This window comes from Dipodomys merriami, unplaced genomic scaffold (genome assembly GCF_024711535.1).
Source record: "Dipodomys merriami isolate MVZ:Mamm:240054 unplaced genomic scaffold, mDipMer1.0.p SCAF_64, whole genome shotgun sequence".
Taxonomy (NCBI): Eukaryota; Metazoa; Chordata; class Mammalia; order Rodentia; family Heteromyidae; genus Dipodomys; species Dipodomys merriami.
In genome coordinates this window covers 3,606,363-3,627,943 of record NW_027206224.1, presented here as the reverse complement: position 1 = coordinate 3,627,943, position 21,581 = coordinate 3,606,363, and the positions used below count along the sequence as shown (strand labels likewise).

The 21,581-nt window shown below is 46.8% G+C and overlaps 1 protein-coding gene and 1 pseudogene across 1 annotated transcript; both read left to right on the top strand.

Annotated features, from left to right (window-relative positions):
* The first annotated feature begins 4,399 nt into the window (after positions 1 to 4,399).
* On the top strand, positions 4,400 to 12,746 carry LOC138815343 (pyrethroid hydrolase Ces2e-like). The gene is made up of 13 exons (XM_070004677.1): positions 4,400 to 4,475; positions 6,554 to 6,758; positions 7,677 to 7,812; positions 8,449 to 8,582; positions 8,664 to 8,922; positions 9,267 to 9,365; positions 9,650 to 9,790; positions 9,930 to 10,010; positions 10,240 to 10,384; positions 10,892 to 11,029; positions 11,490 to 11,562; positions 12,198 to 12,368; positions 12,740 to 12,746. The coding sequence occupies exons 1-13, from the start codon at positions 4,400 to 4,402 to the stop codon at positions 12,744 to 12,746; spliced, it is 1,665 nt and encodes a 554-aa protein (XP_069860778.1).
* A 3,187-nt stretch (positions 12,747 to 15,933) lies between these two features.
* Positions 15,934 to 21,573, top strand: LOC138815342 (pyrethroid hydrolase Ces2a-like; annotated as a pseudogene).
* Positions 21,574 to 21,581: the final 8 nt, after the last annotated feature.

Below are 21,581 nucleotides of genomic sequence, written 5' to 3'. Positions count from 1 at the left end.
AAAAGACTCAGTGTTAGCGTGATAGAGATTGAGAGCAGGCAAACCAAAGATTAATACAGGACTCTTGTGAGCATGAGGAATCTATTCAAAGAATAATACAGGATTGTGTGAGCAGGTTGAGAACAGTCAATGAGAAAGAAAGGAAATGTGTGAGCATGCTGAGAACAGTCAAAGAGTAATACAGGAATTGGGAGAGTGGGATGAGAATAGACAAAGATCAGCACAGCCATTCATGGAATCCATAGAGACAGCTGAAAGAGTTCATGGAGATCACAAAGGAAATGCTCAATGGAGCTCTACAAAAGGAATGGGAGTCCAAGGAAACCATAACCAATCAACTAAGTGATTTGAGAATAAACACTGAACACCAAATTAAGGAAGTAAAGAAGTTCATACAAGATCTAAAACAACGCTCCAACAAAGAATTTGAAGCCATCAAAGCTGACCAATTAGAAGGAAAAGGAATAAAAATCTAAGTAGAAAGTCTTGACATTAGGTTATACCATGCAGAAGATCGAACTCGGGGATTGAAAACAGCCTAGATATTATAGAGAAAGAACATACAACTATCAAGACAAACCCCAGAAATATGATAGATCTATTCAACATTTGGAAGAGACCATCAGAAGCCCTATGCTGAAGATAATGGGTGTAGAGGAGCACCTAGAGACAAAAGTTAATGGTCTAGGAAATTTGTTTAACAGGATCCTAGCAGAGAACTTCCCAAACATGCAAAAATATAGGCCTATTCAGATACAAGAAGTTTTTAGAGCCCCAAATAGACCAGACCAAACAGGACATCCTACTATCACATTATAATCCCCACAGGATCAATTCAGACCAAGAAAAATCCTTAAAGATGTCAAGGAGAAAAGATTAATCATGTATAAAGGGAAACCAATTAGAATCACCTCAGATTTCTCAGCAGAGACAATTAAAGCAAGAAGAGCCTGGAATGATGTATGCCATGCCCTGAAGACAAACAACCATCAACCAAGAATACTGTACCCAGCTAAACTCTCCTTCATAACTGAAGGTCAAATAAAAACCTTCCATAGCAAAGAAAAACTGAGGGGTTGGGACGGTGGCTCAGTGGTAGAACACTTGCCTTGCATGCCTGAGGTCCTGGGTTTGATTCCTCAGCACCACATAAGCAAAAAGAAAAAAGCCGAAAGTAGTGCTGTGGCTCAAGTGGAGAGGTGCTAGCCTTCAGCTGAAGAGCTGAGGGACAGCGCCCAGGCCCAGAGTTCAGGCCCCATGACTGGACCCAAAGAAAAACTGAAACAATATATCTCCACCAAACCAGCCCTACAAAAGATACTTAAAGATGTCCTACACGTAGAAAACCAACAAGACCACAATAAAGACCAAGAAACAGCACACAAACTGAGACTCCCTTCTCCCTGACAGTGACACAAGTGGTTTTTTTCCTTTCTTGCTATTGTTTTTAAAGTACTTATAATGTACTATGTGATTTTTTTTATTTCTTTAGTATGTTCCTCCCACATGGTATAACTCTTGTTTTCACTGTATTTGATTCCCATGCCCTACATCTTGTATATACACTTTACTTATTTGAGGAGGGTAAGGGAAATAAACAAAATGCTTAAACAGGGATACTGTTTGACCCACTGTAATAATGAGATGTACAAGAAACTATGTTGAAAAAGAACTTTATAACTTGTGGAAGGGGAGAGAGGGAAGAGTTGGGGAGGTAGGTAGGGAAGGGAGGGTAGGGAAAAACAAAGGAGGAGGTAACAATGCTCCATAGAAAATGTACTCATTACCTTACTCATGTAACTGTAACCCCTCTGTACAGTATTTTTAGAACAAAAAATGTATTAAAAAAAGAAGGGCCATAGTGAAGAGTATGTTTGAATGGACAGCCACTCACAAACAGGAAGGGGTCCATGCAGACCTCAGACCATGTCTCTAAGAGATAACAGAACTAGAGTGGGAGTTGGCAACCTGTGAACAATGAGTTCAAGGAAGAATTTCAAAATGAGCACAGTCATAGCTCCCTGTCTCTGCTCACATACTCATGTTTGCACTCATGTTATGGGGGCATTATCCATTTGTGGGATTCTGAGTCTGCTTCTCTCAGGATAGCGCCGAATTTACAAACTTCACTTTAGTGAGAGTTCACAGTATTCCAAGGACTGCAGAAGCCACACAGCTCCCCTAGAGGAGGACAAAGGAAAAGTAGGGGAAGGGAAGGGCTCACAAAAAGTGCTGACCACTGACTTCCTGTGACCACTGCCCTATCAATGCCACTCTCTTGTAGGACCAACCTTGCCCTGCCTCTCCTATGTCCCTGCCTATCCCATGTCACGTCCAAACTCCTGGTTGGAAAAGGACCAAGTGAATTGTGCCTGTTGGTGAGTGCAATGGAATAGCTTTGAACCAGGATCCTCAGATGTTAGCTGAGAAGTTAAGATTGCAGTTGTGGGCCATTGGTACCTGGTTTATGTATCTGATTCTTTCTCTCTCTCTTTGCTTGTCTCTCTGTGTCTGTGTCTGTGTCTGTGTTTGCCTGCCTCTTTCTCTCTGCAGAGCACACATGTAGCATCATGCTTAGACTAATAAGTTTCACTCACTTTATCCAAACACTTCCAATATTCCAGTATGAATCCACACCAATAACTAACTCTTATACCTAATTCTAGTAAGCATGTCCCACATGTGGAGAACTCACAAGGCACGTCACTTGGTCCAGAGGTTGAGGGGTGTCCATTGAGAGTGTCCTCCAGGCTGCTCTGGATAGCTGGAGGGAGTAGTGGCCACCTTGCCTTGGTGCTCCAGTGGAGGGTCAGTCTGATGTGGAGTCGATTGGCTCAGGGAGGACGTCTCACTTGGTCTTCGCTTTCCTGGGTTTTTATATGTTTTAGGCTGGGCTTCTTCACTTCTGTCCTTTCTGGTTATTGCTACCGGCTGGTTGCCTTGGTGATGGCTTCACTTCTGGACTTGTCTAGTTATCTCTGCAGGTTCTGCTTCAGCTGGTCCCCTTGGTAAAGTCTTTGGCTCCCTAGATGTGTACTTATCTCTATATTTCATAGTTTTGACTCCTAATTTCACAGCTTAATATTTCATATTATTTCACAGCACACATACACTCAATATATTCCCTATTTAACAACGCATTGTGCCAGTATTCTATGATTCTCACTACATTCTCTCTTTCTCTCGCTCTGCCTCTCTGTGTCTTTCTCTCTGTGTCTCTTTCTCTGTCTCTCTGTCTCTCTGTATGTCTCTCTCACATTTTCTCTCTCTTTCTCTCTCTCTCTTTCTCTCCACACACACACACACACACACACACACACACACATATCCTGGCTCTGTCTCCCCATCTTTTTCCAGATCATTAGGTATATGTAAGTTTTCATCAGCCTCCTCAAACATACAGAAATGCATCTAAGAACCTTTCATTCCATGTTTTTAGCATGGTTATTGTAGATGTCATGGTCTCTGAATGGTGATGCAGGAAGTGGAAGGACCCATCCGGACCTTCAACCTTGCAGTGGTGCACCACAGCCACAGTACTATGAAGAAGCATTGTGATTTTCAGTCAAAATAAAGGAATTTGATCCTAGACCCTGAACTTCAAGGAGCTAAACTCTCAGCCCCCTCAGCTCAGGTGCTATTTAGATTAGGAGAATGAAGGTCAGAGAGAGCTATTGAATCTGAGTAGCCAAATATCCTTTTTCTGAGTTTCCAGACGAGTGTCTTGATTTACCAACACTGCAGCATCACTTTCTCCCCTCATCCAGCAGTAACCCATTTGGCTGGCACCAGACCCGGAACTTGAACTAATTTTATACAGGAATTCAACCAGGAGAAACAGAGAAACCACATCATGAGAGGCCCAACTGGGAATCTTATTAGAAAGCTGGCAACTACAGGTGGACTCCTGTCTCAAAGATCTGCAGCCCAGAATGTAGATTGCACAAAGTTTTTAAAGACAAAAACCACATGTTTGGCATGGAGACCCAAGCAAACCATATAAGAAATTACTCAGTGGCAAGCAAAGCTTCCATATAGGGGAGCTGTCAGGAGTGAGCAAATCAAACCATCTAAGGAAATAATCAAGAGTGAGTATTATCTGTAGCAAAGCTTTTATGGGACTAAAAGCATGACATCTGTAATTCAAAGAATTGGGCTGGGAAGGTGGCTCAGTGGCAGAGCACTTGCCTTGCATGCATGAGGCCCTGACTTCCTGTGACCACTGCCCCATCAGTGACAACATTCTCTTGCAGGGAACAACCTTGCCCAGCTTCTAAATGTCCCTGCCTACTCTGTGTCAGGTCCAAACTCCTGGCTGGGCAAGGTCTACTTGAACTGTACCTGTTGTTCAGTTGCAGTGTGCTGTCTGGAGGGCCAGAAAAGGTCTTGTGAGGCAGCCATGCTACTCCACCAACTTCCTGCTTGTCTGACTGCAGTGGTCTGTGGATTCCTACTTCTCCCACTTTGGATTAAGGGTGAGACTCCTGCAGGGGATGGTTCTGGGTGCGGAGTGGAGGGTAATAGGACCCAGAGTGAGATCTTCCACATTGTACAGAACAGAGTTTTAGCTTGGAGAAAGGAGGGATGGAGGGGCAGGTGGACATAACAGATGATAGTATGGGAAAATTGTGCTCCATAAGTATCCATAAAATGCCCACAGTGGTGATCATAGAACTCAGAGAGGGTCATTGATGCCTGAGGACACAGAGGAGTGAAACCCAAATGAAGGAGTCTGAGGTGCACTGAAATGTGCCAGGCAGAGTCAGGAATTCTAGACATTTCCCTCCTGTATGTGTTGTGGCAGCAGTAGCTGTAATCACTCCTGCATTTGCTCATGTAATTGTCATTCACACTATCCTCTATTCCTGACTGGGTCTACATCATCACCAGAAAAGCATCTTGGGATTGTGCAATATTCCCCTGCAACAGTTTCTGGTTCTGGAAGAGCTATACCTCCCTAGAAATGTATCATGAATTTGAATTGAGATGCCACTGAGTTTCTTTCACCTAGGTTTCAAATCTGGGCAAAAGTTTGTTGGATCCTTGGGTAAAGGGTATGTACCCTGTGCCTACCACAAAGTCCTCAGGCCCTTATCAGGAGCTCAGGCCACCAGAAAATTATATCCAGAAATGTATGTGCAACCTTTGATCCCCCTCACCCCAGAGCGTGCTAGGGTGGGCCCTGATGAACTCCCCTACTCTCTCTCCCCTAATTCGTTCCCCTTACCTCACCCATGGCCCACTCCAACCAGATTCCCTCCATTACCTGCTCTTTATCAGGCTCTGAGTATTGATTATGAAATAGTGATTCCAAGTGATTCCTGTTACTATCAGGAGGAGCTGATTGTGTAAATCAATGTATCCAGAAGTCCCAGGGTTTTAATCTCCTAATTCAAGGGTCACTTTTTGATACTGCATGACTCAGCTTCTTCATAATATTTCATGAGAGGCTTGAAGCAACATCTATGTGGCTGGTCTCTAACAGGAACCTATGAGCAATGTTTATCCTCTAGTGTAACAACTATGAAGTATGGTGGCCACAGTGAGTTCCAGGGTCAGAGTTCCCATGTAGCCAAAACCTCTAGCGAAGACAACATGGAGGTCAGTGGTATGTCTTTAGACTTGCAAAGATGTTGGGAAATTGCTGTCTGTGGTGTCTATTTGTAGTTGCTATCTTGATTCAGTCATACCAGGCTACATGAAACTGGCTGATTCACAACTAGCTCCAAGATAGTGGTTAGGGGCAGGAGAGTTATTTTTCTTATAGGAACAGGTCAGATTCGTGAATTTCTGCAAACTGAAGATGATAATGGGGGAGAGAGTGTTCTCATAGAGGTGGAATTTGTACTGATTAAAATATAGCCAGGGATTGTGGCCCTGACTAGATGTCTAAAAACACGTAAAGGAGCAGGAGTTTTGGGGCTACCTACTATGAGCACAAATGAAAGCAATCTCTGTATTAAGGTAGTGGAAATAAACCTAATGTATGCAGCATTCACCTGAACAGTTATTATGATTGTACAAGCCAGTTTGATGTGAACATGAGATAATTTCCAATGACCTTCTCCATTCTTGAACCCCAACAAAAGCTGGCAAGGGTTTTCATGATCTGATCAGAGCTATGTTCCTCTCTCCTTAGGGCCCTTATCTCATCTTAGCATTTTAGATACCTCCAGTGTGAGTTCCCTGAGGATTGAAAATGTTCAGTCTAGTCCTCAGCTTCCTCATGGTGCCTTGTTAAAAATGTTGGCTTACTAGAGCTTATTCTCCCATCACTTAAGACACAAGCTGGAAGCTGGTAGGGCTTAATGGTGACATCAAGTCCCTGAGAACCTCAGGGATCCTGACTGGTAGGAAGGTCTGGGTCAGGTCAGTGAAAACAGTGGTGTTGGAGCACAGTCATGCAGGCAGAATGTATGTGAAGGCATTGAACCTGCAGATCAGAGGACCTTGCCAGGCTAAACTGTGGGTGGCATAGAGCCAACAAGAGCCACAATGTGAGTGTCTGCTGATGGGGCACACCCAACTTTCATGTACATCTTTCCACTCACAGGCCAGGAGCCAGCCAGCCCCATCAGAACCACACACACCGGGCAGGTGCAGGGCAGCCTTGTCCATGTGAATGACACCAATGTGGGAGTCCACATCTTTCTGGGAATTCCCTTTGCCAAGCCACCTGTAGGACCACTGCGGTTTGCCCCTCCAGAGCCCCCTGAACCTTGGAGTGGTGTGAGGGATGTCACCTCCTACCCAGCCATGTAAGTTCTCGTGGGGTGAGAATCTCTGTGGTGGGATGGGCACCCTGGACCAGACTCAGTGTTTCTCCCATGTAAACCTCACACTCCACATTCTTTGCATTGCAGCATTTCCCATTTAGTGGGTGGAGCAACTTTGCCAGGCTCATGGCTCTGGCTTTGTGTATGAACAGTGTTAGGCACCATGTGCCAAAGCACAGAGATATACTTGTGCCATGACTTGGATCATGCCAATTGTTCTCTGCCACCAGGGGAGGCTTCCCTGGGAAAGGTTCACCTGGGTTGTATGGACCTGACAGAGCTCCTGGTCCAGCAGTAGATGCTACAGATCCCTGAGGAGGGCAGCATGGGGGCTCCTTGGAGAAGCCCAGCTCCACAGTCACTGTGCCTACCCAAAGAGCCAGGTGGCACTGGTTAAAGAAATGTCTATGTGCTTCCAACTGGATGTGTGGTGAAAGGAGTGTGTTTTCCTGGGGTCCTTGATTTGGATTTCAGCAATGTCCCACTACCCTAGGGGTAACTGAGCTTCATTCATTCATACTACATTGGTGTTGTGGTAGCAACCCTGGCTGGTCTTTAATTGGCACAGAGAAATGGTGTAAATGTCAATACTTGCAGCCAATGCTTCTAGAAGATGCTATGAGTCAAGATGTACAAGCCTTAGGAGGGGAGATATCCAAGGCCCACAACAACATGAAGGTTTCCTGGAGATCAGACCTGCACCTAGCTTGAGATGGAGAGCCTCACCCATCCCAAGTCATGTGGCCTGCGTCTTGTTTGGGAGAGTCATGAGAGAAGATTCTGTATAAACAGGGCACCAGTGCAGCAGAGATTTACAGTGACTGAAAACAAATCTAGCCTCAAGGTCAGATCTTTGGCCATGAGACAAGCCCTGGGATAATTGTCTACTCTTTGAAACAGGTGTCTGCAAAAGGCTCTTCCTATGAATTCACTGAAGATGGTGAAGCTAACCAGACCTCCAATCTCAATGTCTGAAGACTGCCTTTATCTCAACATCTATTCACCTGCCAGTGCCCAGGAGGGCTCTAACCTGCCTGTGAGTGTCAGGACTTGGTTGTACTTTGTGGGAGGACATTTCTTCTGTAAGACTCTTAGTAGTGGCAAGACTAGATCTGAGGCAGTGTGGAACCAATGAGAAGTTTCATTATTAGGTTCCAAACACCACTTGCCAGGAAGGGTGACTCACCAATGGTAGGGGATGTAAAATCCTAACTGTTCCCAGATGTTAGAGGCCTGAGCTCTTTAATCAAACAAGAACTCACTCTAGCAACTTGAGCCCAGAATATTTACTGAGAAGCCCAAGTGCTTTACTTTGAGATCACCCAGTTGTGGGTTATGTATCATGCCAATGCTAGTATGTGATCCATTTGACTCATATGAAAGTGAGACTGAGGAAAATGCACCTTTTCTTTCCACTGTAGATGGGCAAAAGAGTTAAGGCAACAATACTGTAGTTTTGGAGTCATGAATTCAGACTTCAATTTCTGGAATGGATCTCAAGTATAGTGATTGAACGTGGGACCCTCACCCAAGGCCAAGTTCAGAAGATCCTGAGGGAGTTCTTGACATGTTGGCAAATGGCACACAGCCAAACCCATGGACAGTGTTATGGACACCAGAGGTAGGATTGTGGCTGAATGAGAATTGATGACAGATGCCTTGACCTTCCCAGGTGATGGTGTGGATCCATGGTGGTGCACTGGTTTCAGGAATGGCTTCCACGAATGATGGATCCATGCTGGCAGCCATTGAGAATGTGGTGGTGGTCACTATCCAGTACCGCCTAGGAGTTCTAGGCTTCTTCAGGTGAGCCTGGGATTGAGCTGGCCAATGAGTGCCAAACACAGCTGCGACAGCCCTGTGACCCTTGTCTCTGCCAATTCTCAGCACTGGAGACCAGCATGCCACTGGCAACTGGGGCTACCTGGACCAAGTGGCCGCCCTACGCTGGGTCCAACAGAATATCGCCCACTTTGGAGGCAACCCCGACCGTGTCACCCTTTTTGGCGAGTCTGCAGGTGGCACAAGTGTGTCCTCACATGTCGTGTCCCCCATGTCCCAAGGACTCTTCCATGGTGCCATCATGGAGAGTGGGGTGGCCCTGGCACCAGCCCTCATCTCCAGCTCCTCTGAACCAGTCTCCTCGGTGAGTGCCCTCGGCTGCCCTGGTCCAGATTCCCTGTTTTTCCCCTCACCCGAAGAGCCCCTGCTTCCCTTTGCTTGCTTGGTACAAAAAGGACCATGCAGTAAGTTGGGAACTTCTTGGGAATTGGTGAGGGCTCAGAGGTAGGATCCACACCTTTGAGCTGGGGGGAAGATCTCTCTAGCCAAGGCCCCTGAGCATCAAGAATGTGGGAATAAATTTCATACCTACAGTAATCCACACACTCTACCCTAAGAGATCTGGAGGAACTTGCATCAATCTGGGTCTGGGAAAACCTCTCTTGCTACTTCAAAGGGTGAGGCAGCCCCTTCCTGGTTGCTTTCCAGATGGTGGCCAACCTGTCTGCTTGTGAGAAGGTGGACTCAGAGGCCTTGGTACGCTGCCTGCGGACCAAGAGTGAAGAGGAAATGCTGGCTATTACCAAGGTCGGCTGAATGAGGTGGTGAGGTTTCAGCATGGGAAACTGATCCCTGAGGGAAAAAGGGAGATAGGGTGCGAATCACCCAGTCTTAATACTCTGAAGCAATGACTCTGGTTTGCAGCCCTGGATACAAACAAAAACAAAGGGAGGCTAACTCAAGTGTTGGATCTTTTGGTATATGTGTAGGAGAGAATACTGGGAAGAATTAGGATAGGGTGGAAGTAACATGAGTACAATAGAAAATATGTGGTATGTGATCTCACTTCCTTATCACTGATGCCTCCTCAGACCTTCAAGGAAATCCCTGCAGTGGTGGATGGGGTCTTCCTACCCAGGCACCCCAAGGAGCTGCTGGCATCTGCTGACTTCCATCCAGTCCCTAGCATCATTGGAGTCAACACTGATGAGTTTGGCTTCCTCCTCCCCATGGTGAGCCTTAGTTCTAACTCATGATTTTTCTGGTGAGCTCATCTGCTATGTGTGTGAGTGTTAGGGGGTGCATGGTGGACCTGGCATGATATCTTCGTGACCACGCATTTCCAACTTAAACTGTCTCCCCACCACTCAGGTCTTGGGATTTCTTGACATGATAAAGGGAATAAATAGAAGTACCTTGCCATCTGTCATGCAGAACATGGTAGGACTCATGGTAAGGATCTAGACACCTGCCTCAATGGATGGGGATCCCCAAGATATTTGCTCATACACTAATTTTCAGGAATATAGGATATGTGTTTGTGGCAGGGTTACACCAGAGCTTGGCTCTTCCCTCTTATACTAATCTCCCACAGAGTCCCCATCTCTCCACCCAGAGGCTGCCTCCTCCCTGTCATTGAACTGTCTGCCTAGCCTGACTCTCTCTGATCCTCTTGGCACAGAACTTGCCTGCTGAGTGTGCTCACCTGCTGATGGAAGAGTATATGGGGAACACCGAGGACCCCCAGACCCTCCAAGCCCAGTTCCAAGACATGATGGGGGACTTCATGTTCGTGATGCCTGCACTGCACGTAGCGCATTTTCATAGTGAGTACATCTTTAGCTGAGGCCTGACGGCACTGCGGGCAGCTCAGAGCTGTGCATCCCAGGTGACCTCTGTCCAAATCCCTACCTTCTCTGTCTCAAGGCTCCAGGGCCAGGCACTTGATGTCCCACCAGTCATCAAATTCTCATGGCTACTCTAAGACACAGGCATCACTGGCACTCTACAGAAGAGAAAACTTAATCAGTAACTAGTCTAAGACTACACAGGAAATCCAAGCCATGATTTAACCAAAGTTTTTCCCATTGGGATCACTAGGAGAACAGGAGTAGCATGCAATTCTTGACCTCAAAGCTCATCCTAGAAATCAGAGAATGGAGCACTGACTGTGATGAGCAACTTTGGTCTTTGCAAGGCCTCCTCCTGCCTGAGGCTTCTCACTTCACACTCCAGATTCCAGGCAGCTTCACCCTAGCTATCTTATCACCTAAGGTGAGGAAGGACAACTCTAGTTGAGGGGTCACCATGTCCTAATTTGTCTCCACATCCAGGTTTCCATGCCAGCGTCTACTTCTATGAGTTCCAACATCGTAAGAACTTGACCGTGAACCTCAGGCCACCGTATGTGAGGGCCGACCATGGTGATGAGGTTGACTTTGTTTTCGGGTCTTCCTCCTATGGCAGCAGCCGTGAGTCTTCATTTCTATTAGCTACAGTTGGCCACACTAAAAGGCTAAGAGAGAGGACACAATCAAGTGTCCAAAACCTTACTATTCTAAAAGCTGCAGGTTTTTAGAATCCTAGCCTTTCCCCAAGCAGCCTGTGCTCCCAACACCTGTCCACATCTACAATAAGGTGTCAGACATGGGTACAGAGTGCATGATTGGAAGTTATGATTGTCAATAAATTATTCCCAAGGACTGGGGGTAGAAATGACCTCTAGACCAGGAACACACACTGGTGTATTCAGCTAGAGGCTGGGATGAGTAATGGAAGGTTGTGCAATGGGAGTATCTGATCCTGGGTGGGACAGAGGAAAAAGATCAGGCCTGGTATGGAGGACCAGACTACAATTGAATGTAGGGGGTAAAGCCAGAGTAGGCACCCTGAAATTGTCCAGGATATGGATCTTTGTTCTCCTCTCTGCAGCTGGCTTTTCTGAGGAAGAGAAGTTACTGAGCAGGAGGATGATGAAGTACTGGGCCAACTTTGCCCAGAATGGGTAAGATAATACACCTAACTCTGCCTCCCACCAGTGGAGTCCACCTAGTGATTCCCTTGTGGTATCCTCATAGGGACACATCATCCTTAATTATGTGATAACAGTCCTCCAAACCCCAGCACTCACTCACACAGAGGGTCAAGTCATGCTCTCTTGCCCCAGAGATCTCAAAGGTGGACCACAGCATTGTGGAAAGATCAGCACTCACCTCTGTGAGGTGGCTCTGATCCATAAGGAACACACACTAAGGGTAGGTCTTGGTTTTCCTATACCAGAAAAGTTTCCCTCATTCCCTCCACTCCTGATCTTTTTTTGGGGGGGGGGGGGATCCGGTCGTGGGGCCTGAACTCTGGGCCTGGGCGCTGTCCCTCAGCTCTTCAGCTCAAGGCTAGTGCTCTACCACTTGAGCTACAGTGCCACTTCTGGCTTTTTTTCTTTTTGCTTATGTGGTGCTGAGGAATGGAACCCAGGGCCTCATGCATGCAAGGCAAACTCTCTACCACTGAGCCACCTTCCCAGCCCTCCACTCCTGATCTTTTGGGCTGCCTGGCATGACTCTAATGAGGTGATTGGTCCAGGCTCACAGGACTCAGAATGACCCTCAACCCCCCACTCCTGGGAGGGTGTGCCCACAGGAACCCCAACAGCGAGGACCTGCTCCATTGGCCCAAATTTGACCAGAATGAGCAGTACCTACAGCTGGACATCCATCCTGCCGTGGGCCAGGCCCTGAAGGCCTCCAGGCTGAAGTTCTGGACCAAGACCCTGCCCCAGAAGATCCAGGAGTTCAATGGGACCTCATATCTGTGTGTGACATGTTCTTCACTGTTTTTTCTTCTCTTCTCTCTTCACTTATTTTCCTTTTTTTGGTAATGAGCATCAAATCCAGGATGTTGTACTTGCTCAGCCAGTGCCTTGCCACTGAACTACATCCCAGTCCTCTTTTGTATTTTTAATCAAGTTGTTTAGAACACTTTCAAACCTAACTTTATGCAGACACATACTTTCATTTCTATTGGATTCTCTTCTGGGTCTTTGAGTGTTTAATTGGAGATACAAGTATCATCGACTTCCCTGCCTGGGCTGGCTTTGAACCAAAATCCTCAGTTCTAGGGTTCCTGAGAAGCTAGAATTATAGGTGTGAGCCACTGACACCCAGCTTGTGTCTCTGATGCAGGAAGTGACGGTGCATATGGGGACCTTGCAGTGGTGTACCATAGCCACACTAGTAAGAAGAAGCATTGTGAACTTCAGGGAAAATAAAGGAACTTGTTGCTAAACCCTGAACTTCAAGGACCTAGACTCTCAGCTCCCCAGCCCAGGTACTGATTAGGTTAGGAGAATGAAGGTCAGAGAGAGCTATTGAGTCTATGTAGCCAAAAGTCCTTATCCTGTGGTTCCAGACCAGTGTCTGGGTTTACACACGCTCCAGCCTCACTTTCTCCCCTGGCTGTATCCCATTTGGCTGATACCAAACCAGCACCTTGATCTAACACCCCTGCTTCATTTCCTCCCTTCTTCAGCTGTGCCCCAGTTTGCATAATATCTATTTCTCACTATTAGTTACTGTCTGATCAACCTCCACCAGAATGTATGGGTTGAGCCATGTGCTGGTGGCCTGAACCTAACTCTCAAGAGGCTGAGATGTGAGGCTTGCAGTTTGAAGCCAGCCTGGGTAGGAAAGTCCATGAGATTCTTCTCTCCTGTTAAGCAGGAAAAAGCTGGCAATGGAGCTTCAGCTCCAGTGGAGGGCAACACCATTTTTGAGTGAAAAAGCTAAGGGATAGCTCTCAGCCCTGACTTCAGGACCTGGTACCAGGACACTCACACACACACACCACCACCACCACCACCACCACCACCACCACCACCAAAACCAATATCACCAACACCAACAATTTCAGGAGCAGGAGCACTATATTAGGTATTTCCTTATCAGACCCTACCAAATCACACTAACATGAACCCAGTATAAAAACCCTATCCTATAAGCAAGAGTGAATCATTTAGCTTTGGCTAGAGACTCTGCAATAAACTTGTGCTGTTAGTGATCTATCTCTTTGTCTATTTTCCAAACTGTGTGTGAAAGTCTACCAAGAGCATCTGCTCAGGTCTGGGTAGAAGGGTCTGGGACCATGTCTTGGGCCTCAGTTCCTTAGACTGGAGACCTTGAGTGCACATCAGACCTTGTGGCTGGAATGGAGGTCAGAGAGTCTTTAGTCAAGTCATGCCAGGGAAATGAACACTCCAGGAATGGCACCAAGAAGGAAAGCCAGTAGTGCCAGGCTGTAGGTTCTCAACAGTATTGTTCAGCATATTGAAGAATGAAACCTGGTTCTTAGAGGCAGTGAAGTCCGTGTCAGGTTGAGCCTTCCACTTCCTCTGGGAAATCAGGCAGGGCTGCAGCAACTGGCACCTGCTGCATCCCAGCAGGATTCTGCACCTTTCACAAACTCCCAATTACTGACCTCACTCACAAATTACCACAGTCTCAGAGAGCCCTGTTTCCTCGCAGTGCTGCAACCATTGAAGTTCCCTTTAAATGTTTTTCAGGTGTGAAAATGCCTGACCTTGATCTCAGATTGGGGGTCGGTGAATAGGGGGATGGGACCTTAGAAATGACACAGTGAAAAGTATGTTCGAAGGGTCAGTCATTCCTAAAAAGGAAGGGGTCCATACAGACCCTCAGACTATGACACTGAGGGATGAGGGAACTTTAAACATGGATTCTGTAATCTATGAACAATGAGAACAAGGAGGAATTTCAAAACAAGCACAGTCATACCTCCCTGTCTCTGCTCAAGTGCTCATTTTTACCTCATAAGAGGTGGGGGCATTGTGCATCTGTGGAATCCTAAGCCTGCTTCTCTGCAGACCAGCCCTGAATTTCTCCAGTACAACCTTCACTTCAGTGATAGTTCCTAGTATCTCAAGGGCTGCAGAAGTCACCCAGTACCTTTGGAGGAGGGCAAAAGGAAAGTAGGAGAAGGGAAGGTCTCACACCTAGAGTGCTGACCACTGACTTCCTGTGACCACTGCTCCATCAGTGCCCCTCTCTTGCAGGACCAACCTTGCCCAGCCTCTCCTATGTCCCCGCCTACTCCCTGTCAGGTCCATACTCCAGGCTGGGCAAGATCTAGGTGAATTGTGCCTGTTGGTGGTTTGAAATGTGCTGCATAGAGACACAGAAATGGTCCTGTGAGACAGCCATGCTGTTGGACCAACTTCCTGCTTGGCTGATTGCAGTGGTCTATGGGTTCCTGCTTCTCCCACTCTAGATCCAGGGTGAGACTCCAGCAGGGCACCAGTTGGTGGGGCACCAGGGTGAGATTTGCCACATTGTGTAAAGCAGAGTTAGCGCTTGGATGAGGGAGGGAAGAAGGGATAGGTGAAGATTACAAATGATATTGTGGAAAAATTGTGCTACACAATGCCCATGGTGCTGATCATATAGCTCAGAGAGGGTCAGAGATGCCTGAGGACACAGAGGAATGAGGCCCATATGAAAGCAACTAGGGTGCACTGACATGTTCCAGACAGAGTCAGGGATTCTGAACATTTTCCCTCCTTTGTGGGTTGTTACAGTTGTTGTAACTGCTACTAAACCTGCTAACATAATTGTCATTCAAACTGATTGGGTCCCCTCATTGCCAAAGAAGCATCTTGGCATGGTCCAAAGCCACTGCAAAGGTTTCTGATTCTGGAAGAGCTATACCGCCTCAGAAACACATCAGGAAGTTGAACTGAGATGCCACTGCGTTTCTTTCACCTACGTATCAACTCTAGGCAAAGGCTTGGCTTGGCTTCTAGGACAAAAGAGGATATGCCCTGTGCCTGCTATACAGTCCTCATGATCTTATCAGGAACTCATGCAACCAGAGAATCCAGAAATGTATGTGCAAACTTTGATCCCCCTCACCCCAGAGAAAGCTGGGATGGGCCCTGATGAACTCACCTACCCTCTCCTATTTAATCTGCACTGAGTTCCCCTCAGCTCACCCATGGCTCACTCCTTCCAAATTCCCTCCCATATCTGCATTTGATCAGGATCTGACTAGTGATTCTGAAATAGTGATTACAAGGTAACAACTGCTTATTACAAGAATAGTTCGCTGTGCAAATCTTGTTATCCAGAAGACCCAGGGTTTTAAATCTCCTAATTGAAGAGTCACTTTTGCCACAGCATGGTTCAGCTTCCTCATACCATTTCATGACGAGCTAGAAGCAACATGCAGGTAGCTGGTCTCTAATAGGAACCTGGGAGCAATGCTGGTCCTCTCCTGTAACAACTATGAAGAATAAGTGGCTGGTGCCCACAGTGAGGTCCAGGGTCAGAGCTCCTATGTAGCCCAAACCTCTTGTATAGACAACATGGAGGTCAGTGGTATCTCTTTGGACTTGGAACGATATTGGGAAATTGCTGTCGATAGTGTGTTTGTGGTTGCTATCTTGGCTTTAGCCATAGGAGGGGACATGAAGCTTGCTGATTCACAGCTTGCTCCTGGAGAGTGCTTAGGGGCAGGAGAGTTACTTTTCTTAACAAATAGTTCAGATTTGGATTTTCAGCAACTTGAAGGTGATAATGTGGGAGAGAAGGTTCCAGTGGAGGTGGAATTGGTACTGATGACAAAATAGCCAGAGCTTGTGGCTCTGACTGGATGTCTCAAAACACCTGAAGGAGCAGGAGTTTTGGGACTACCAAATGTGGGCACACACAAAAGGGTTCTTTTTAAGGTAGAGGAAAAAGCCCAATGTATGAAGCATCCATTTAAACAATTACCATGATTGTACAAACATGCTGATATGGACCATAAGATGATTTCCAATGGCCTCTTCCCTCCTTGGTTCCCAATACAAGCCAGCCAAGGTTTTCACAATTTGATCACAGTTGTGTGACTCTTACCTTGCAGCCCTATTTCTTTTGGGCAATTTTGATACCTCCAGTGTAAGTCCATGAGGATTGGAAATGTTCAATCCAATCCCCAGCGTCCTGATGGTGCCTTTAAAAAACCATTAGGTTACTAGAAATGATGCTTATTCTCCCATCACCTAAGCTGGAAGCTGATAGGGCTTAATGATGATATCAACTCCCAAAGAAGTTCAGGGAGCCTGCCTGGTAGGAAGGTCTGGGTCAGGTCAGTGAAAACAATGGTGTTGTAGCACAGTCGTGCCGGCAGAAAATAGATGAAGCCATTGAACCTGCAGATCAGAGGATCTGTCCAGGCTGAGCCATGTGGATGGCATAGAGCCAACAGGAGCCTGAGTGTGAGTGGCAGCTGATGGAACACACCCAACTCTGATGCACATCTCTCTATCCACCGGCCAGGACTCAGCCAGCCCCATCAGGACCACACACAAGGAAGATGTGGGGCAGCCTTAGTACATGTGAAGGACAGCAGAATGACAGTCCACACCTTCCTGGGCATTCCCTTTGCCAAACCACCTGTAAGACCACTGTGGTTTGCCCCTCTGGAGTTCTCTGAGGAATGCCACCTCCTACCCAGCCATGAAGGTTCTTGCTTGGTGAGAATCTCTGTGGTGGGATGGGCACCCTGGACCACACTGAGTGTTTCTCCCCTGTAAACCTCATTCATTTCCTTCTCCACTGGGAATGTCTCATGTCCATGTTTACAATGAATTTGCTGTGCTTCAGTGGGTGGAGCAACTTTGCCAGGCTCACAGCTCTGGCTTTGTATATGAGCAGTGTTAGCACCAGGAGCCAAATCACAGACATATTTGTGCCATCACTTGGATCATGACAATTTTTCTCTGCCACCGAGAAAGGCATTTCTGGGAAGGGTTCACCCGGGCTGCATGGATCTGACAGAACTCCTGGTCAGGCAGCAGATGCTACAGATCCCTGAGGAGGGCAGCAGTGGGAGCTCCTTGGAGAAGCCAAGTTTCACAATCCCTCAGATGCCACTAGCTGAGGAAAAGTGTATGTGCTTCCAACTGGAGACATAGTATAAGGCGGTGGTTCTCTTGGGGTCTTGATTTGGATTTCAGCAATGTTCCATTCCGCTATGTGTACCTGACCATCATTCATTCACACTACTCTAGTGTGGTGGCAGAAACACTGACCAGGTTGCAACTGGCACAGAGAGGAGGTGTAAATGTTAATTCTTGCAGCCAACACTTCTAGAAGACTCTATGAGTCAAGATTTCCAACGCTAAGGGAGAGAGAAATCCAAAGTGCTTTGTGGAGGTCAGAGCTCCATTCTAGCTTGAGATGGGGAGCCTCACCCATCCCAGGCAGGTAGCCTGGGTTGGTGGTTGGAAGATACAAGAGAGAAGATTCTGTATAAACAGGGCACCAGGCAGCAGAGGTTCCCAGTGGCTGGGAACAAATCTAGCCTCAAAGTCAGAGAAAAACACTGGAATAATTGTCTTCTATTGTAAGTAGGTGTCTACAAAATTCTGATATAATGAATACACAGAAGATGGTGAAGCTAACTATACCTCCCTTCCCTATGTCTGAATACTGCCTTTATTTCAACATCTATTCTGCCAGTGCTAAGGAGGGCTCTAATCTGCCTATGAGTGTCAAGACTTGGCTGGCCTTGGTGGGAGGCCATTTCTTCGCAAGACCTTTATTAGTGGCAAGAACAGCCTGGTTTCTGAGGCAGTGTGGAACCTAATGAGAAGTTTCATTATCAGGTTAAAAATACCACTCACCCAAGGAGGGTCAGTCATCACTGGTACCGGGGGATGCAGAGTCCTAACTGCTCCCAGATGTTAGAGGCCTTGGTTCCTTCATCAAACAAGAACTCACTCTACCAACTTGAACCCAGAAGATGTACTGAGGAACTCAAGTGTTGAAGTTTGAGATCACTCGAGTTGTGGATTATATATTGTGCCAATGTGAATGTCAACCATTTGAGTCATATTAAAATGAGACAATATGTGAATTGCCCCTTTTATTTCCACTTTAGATGGGAAAGATAGTAAGGGCACCAATACTCCAGGCTTGGAGCCATTAATTCACACTTGGATATCTGGAGTAGATCTAAAGTATAATGATTTCACTTTGGACCCTCAACCAGAGCCAACTTCAGGAGGTCCTAAGGGAGTTCTTCCCAACTGGACAGTGTAATGGAAAACAGAGGTAGGATTGGAACTGAATGAGAGTCAATGACAGCTATCTTGACTTTCCCAGGTGATGGTGTGGATCCAGGGTAGTGCACTGGTTACAGGTATGGCTTCCTTCCATGAATGATGGATCCAGGATGGCAGCAACTGAGGATACAGTGTGAGTCCCAGGCTTCTTTAGGGGAGCCTGGGATTGAGCTGGGCACCGAGTGCCAAGCAGAGCCAGGACAGCCCTGCGACCTTTGACTCTGTCACTTCTCAGCACTGGAGACCAGCATGCCACTGGCAACTGGGGCTACCTGGACCTCATGGCCTCCCTACACTGGCTCCAACAGAATATCGCCTACTTTGGAGGGAACCTCAACCATTTTTGGCCAGTCTGCAGGTGACACAAGTGTGTCCTCACATGTCATGTCCCCCATGTCCTGAGGACTTTTCCATGGTGCCATCATGGGGAGTGGGGTGGCCCTGCTGCCAGACCTCATCTCCAGCTCCTCTGAACCAGTCTCCTCAGTGAGTGTCCTCAGCTGCCCCGGTCCAGACTCCCTATACTATCCTCATCCAAAGAGGCTCTAGTTCAACTAGGTTAGGTGGGATCAAAATTAGCCACAAAGATAACTTGGGAACTTCTTGGTAATTGCTGAAGGATTGGGGTAGTATTCATACCCCTCAGCCTCAGGCTGAGTGTGGTCTGTGGCCAGCAAGGCTACACCCAGATTCCCCTATGTGGACATAACCATGTAAGCAGGGGGGATGTCACCTCCAGACAAAGTCCCTGAGCATCATGAAAGTAGGAATGATTTCACACCTGCAGCAATTTATACAGTAAACCCTAAGAGATCTGGAGGAAGTTGCATCAATCTGCATCTGGGAAAACCTCTCTTGCTACTTCAGAGGGTGAGGAAGCCTGTGCCTGGTTGCTTTCCAGATGGTGGCCAACCTATGTGCCTGTGAGCAGTGGACTCAGAGGCCCTGGTGCACTGCCTGTGGGCCAAGAGTGAAGAGGAAATGCTGGCTATTATCAAGGTCAGACTGAATGGTGTGGTGGGGATTGGAGGAGGGAATAATCTCTGATGGTGAAAGGGGGACAGAGTGTGAATAACCCAGTCCTAATACTCTGAACCAATGACTCTTCTTGTAGCTCTGGATAGAAAATGAAGAGTAAAGGCCAGGTGCCAGTGGCTCACACCTATGATCCGAGCTACTCAGGAGGCTGAGATCTGAGGATTGCGATTCAAAGCCAGCCAGGGCAGGAAAGTCTGTGAGACTCTTATCTCTAATAAACCATTAGAAAACTGGAAGTGGTGCTGTGGCTCTAGCAGTAGAGCGCTAGCCTAGAGCTGAAGATTGCAGGGACAGTGCTCAGGCCCAGAATTCAAGCCCCACAACTGACCAAAAAGAAAGAAAGGAAGAAAGGAAGAAAGGAAGAAAGGAAGAAAGAAAGAAAGAAAGAAAGAAAGAAAGAAAGAAAGAAAGAAGGAAGGAAGGAAGGAAGGAAGGAAGGAAGGAAGGAAGAAAGAAAGAAAGAAAGAAAGAAAGAAAGAAAGAAAGGAAGGAAGGAAGGAAGGAAGGAAGGAAGGAAGGAAGGAAAGAAAAAAAGAAAGAAAGAAAGAAAGAAAGAAAGAAAGAAAGAAAGAAAGAAAGAAAGAAAGAAAGAAAGAAAAGGGACAGAAAGAAGGAAGAAAGAAAGAAAGAGAGAGAGAAAGAAAGAAAGAAAGAAAGAAAGAAAGAAAGAAAGAAAGAAAGAAAGAAAGAAAGAAAGAAAGAAAGAAAGAAAGAAAGAAAGGGGAAGGAAAGAAGGAAGGAAAGAAGGAAGGAAGGAAGGAAGGAAGGAAGGAAGAAAGGAAGGAAGAAAAGAAAAGAAAAGAAAAGAAAAAAAGCTGTAGGTGTTTAGAATCCAAGCCTTTTCCCAGACAGCCTGTGTTCCCACCACTGTCCACACCTGTAATAAGGCATCAGACATGGGTACAGAGAGCACTATTGGAAGTTATCAATGTCCCTAAATTATCCCCAAGGACTGATGGTAGAAATGTCCTCTAGTCAAGGAATACCACTGGTGTATTCAACTAGAAGCTGGGATGAAGAATGGAAGGTTGTGCATGGGGAGTGCTTTCTACTGGATGGGGCAGAGGGAAAGGATCAGGTTTGATGAAGGACCAGACTACAGTTGAATGGAGGGTGGAAAGCAGAAGTAGGCAACCTGAAATACTGTCCAAGACATGAATCCTGTTGTCCTCTGTGCAGCTGACTTTTCTGAGGAGGAAGAGCTACTGAGCAGGAAGATGATGAAGTACTGGGCCAACTTTGTCCAGAATGGGTAAGATAATTCACCTAACCCTGCCTCCCATGAGTGGAGTCCACCTAGTGATACCTTCGTGGCATCCTTATGGGCACACATGATCCTTAATTACATAAAAGCTCTCCTTCAAATCCCACAACTCGCTCACACACAGAGAGTGCTTTGTAGGTTCAAGTCACTCTCTCTTGACCCAGAGATTTCAAAGGTAGACCACAGTTTTATGGAAACACCAGCACTCACCTCTGTGAGGTGGCTCTCAGCCATGTAGAACAGACAATAGGGGGAGGGCCTTGTTTTCCTATATTAGAAAAATTTTCCACTTCCTTTCTACTCCTGACTTTTTGGGCTACCTGGCATGACCTAATGAGGCAGTTGGTCCAGGCTCACAAGGACTCCAAATGACCCTCACCACTCTCTTGGAAGGATGGGTCCACAGGAACCCCAACAGCGAGGACTGGCTCCATTGGCCCATGTTTGACCAGAATGAGCAGTACCTGCAGCTGGACTTCCATCCTGCCATGGGCCAGGCCCTGAAGGCCTCCAGGCTGAAGTTCCGGACCAAGACCCTGCCCCAGAAGATCCAGGAGCTCAGGAGGGTTAAGGAGAAGCATGCAGATTTCTAGTGGTCTAG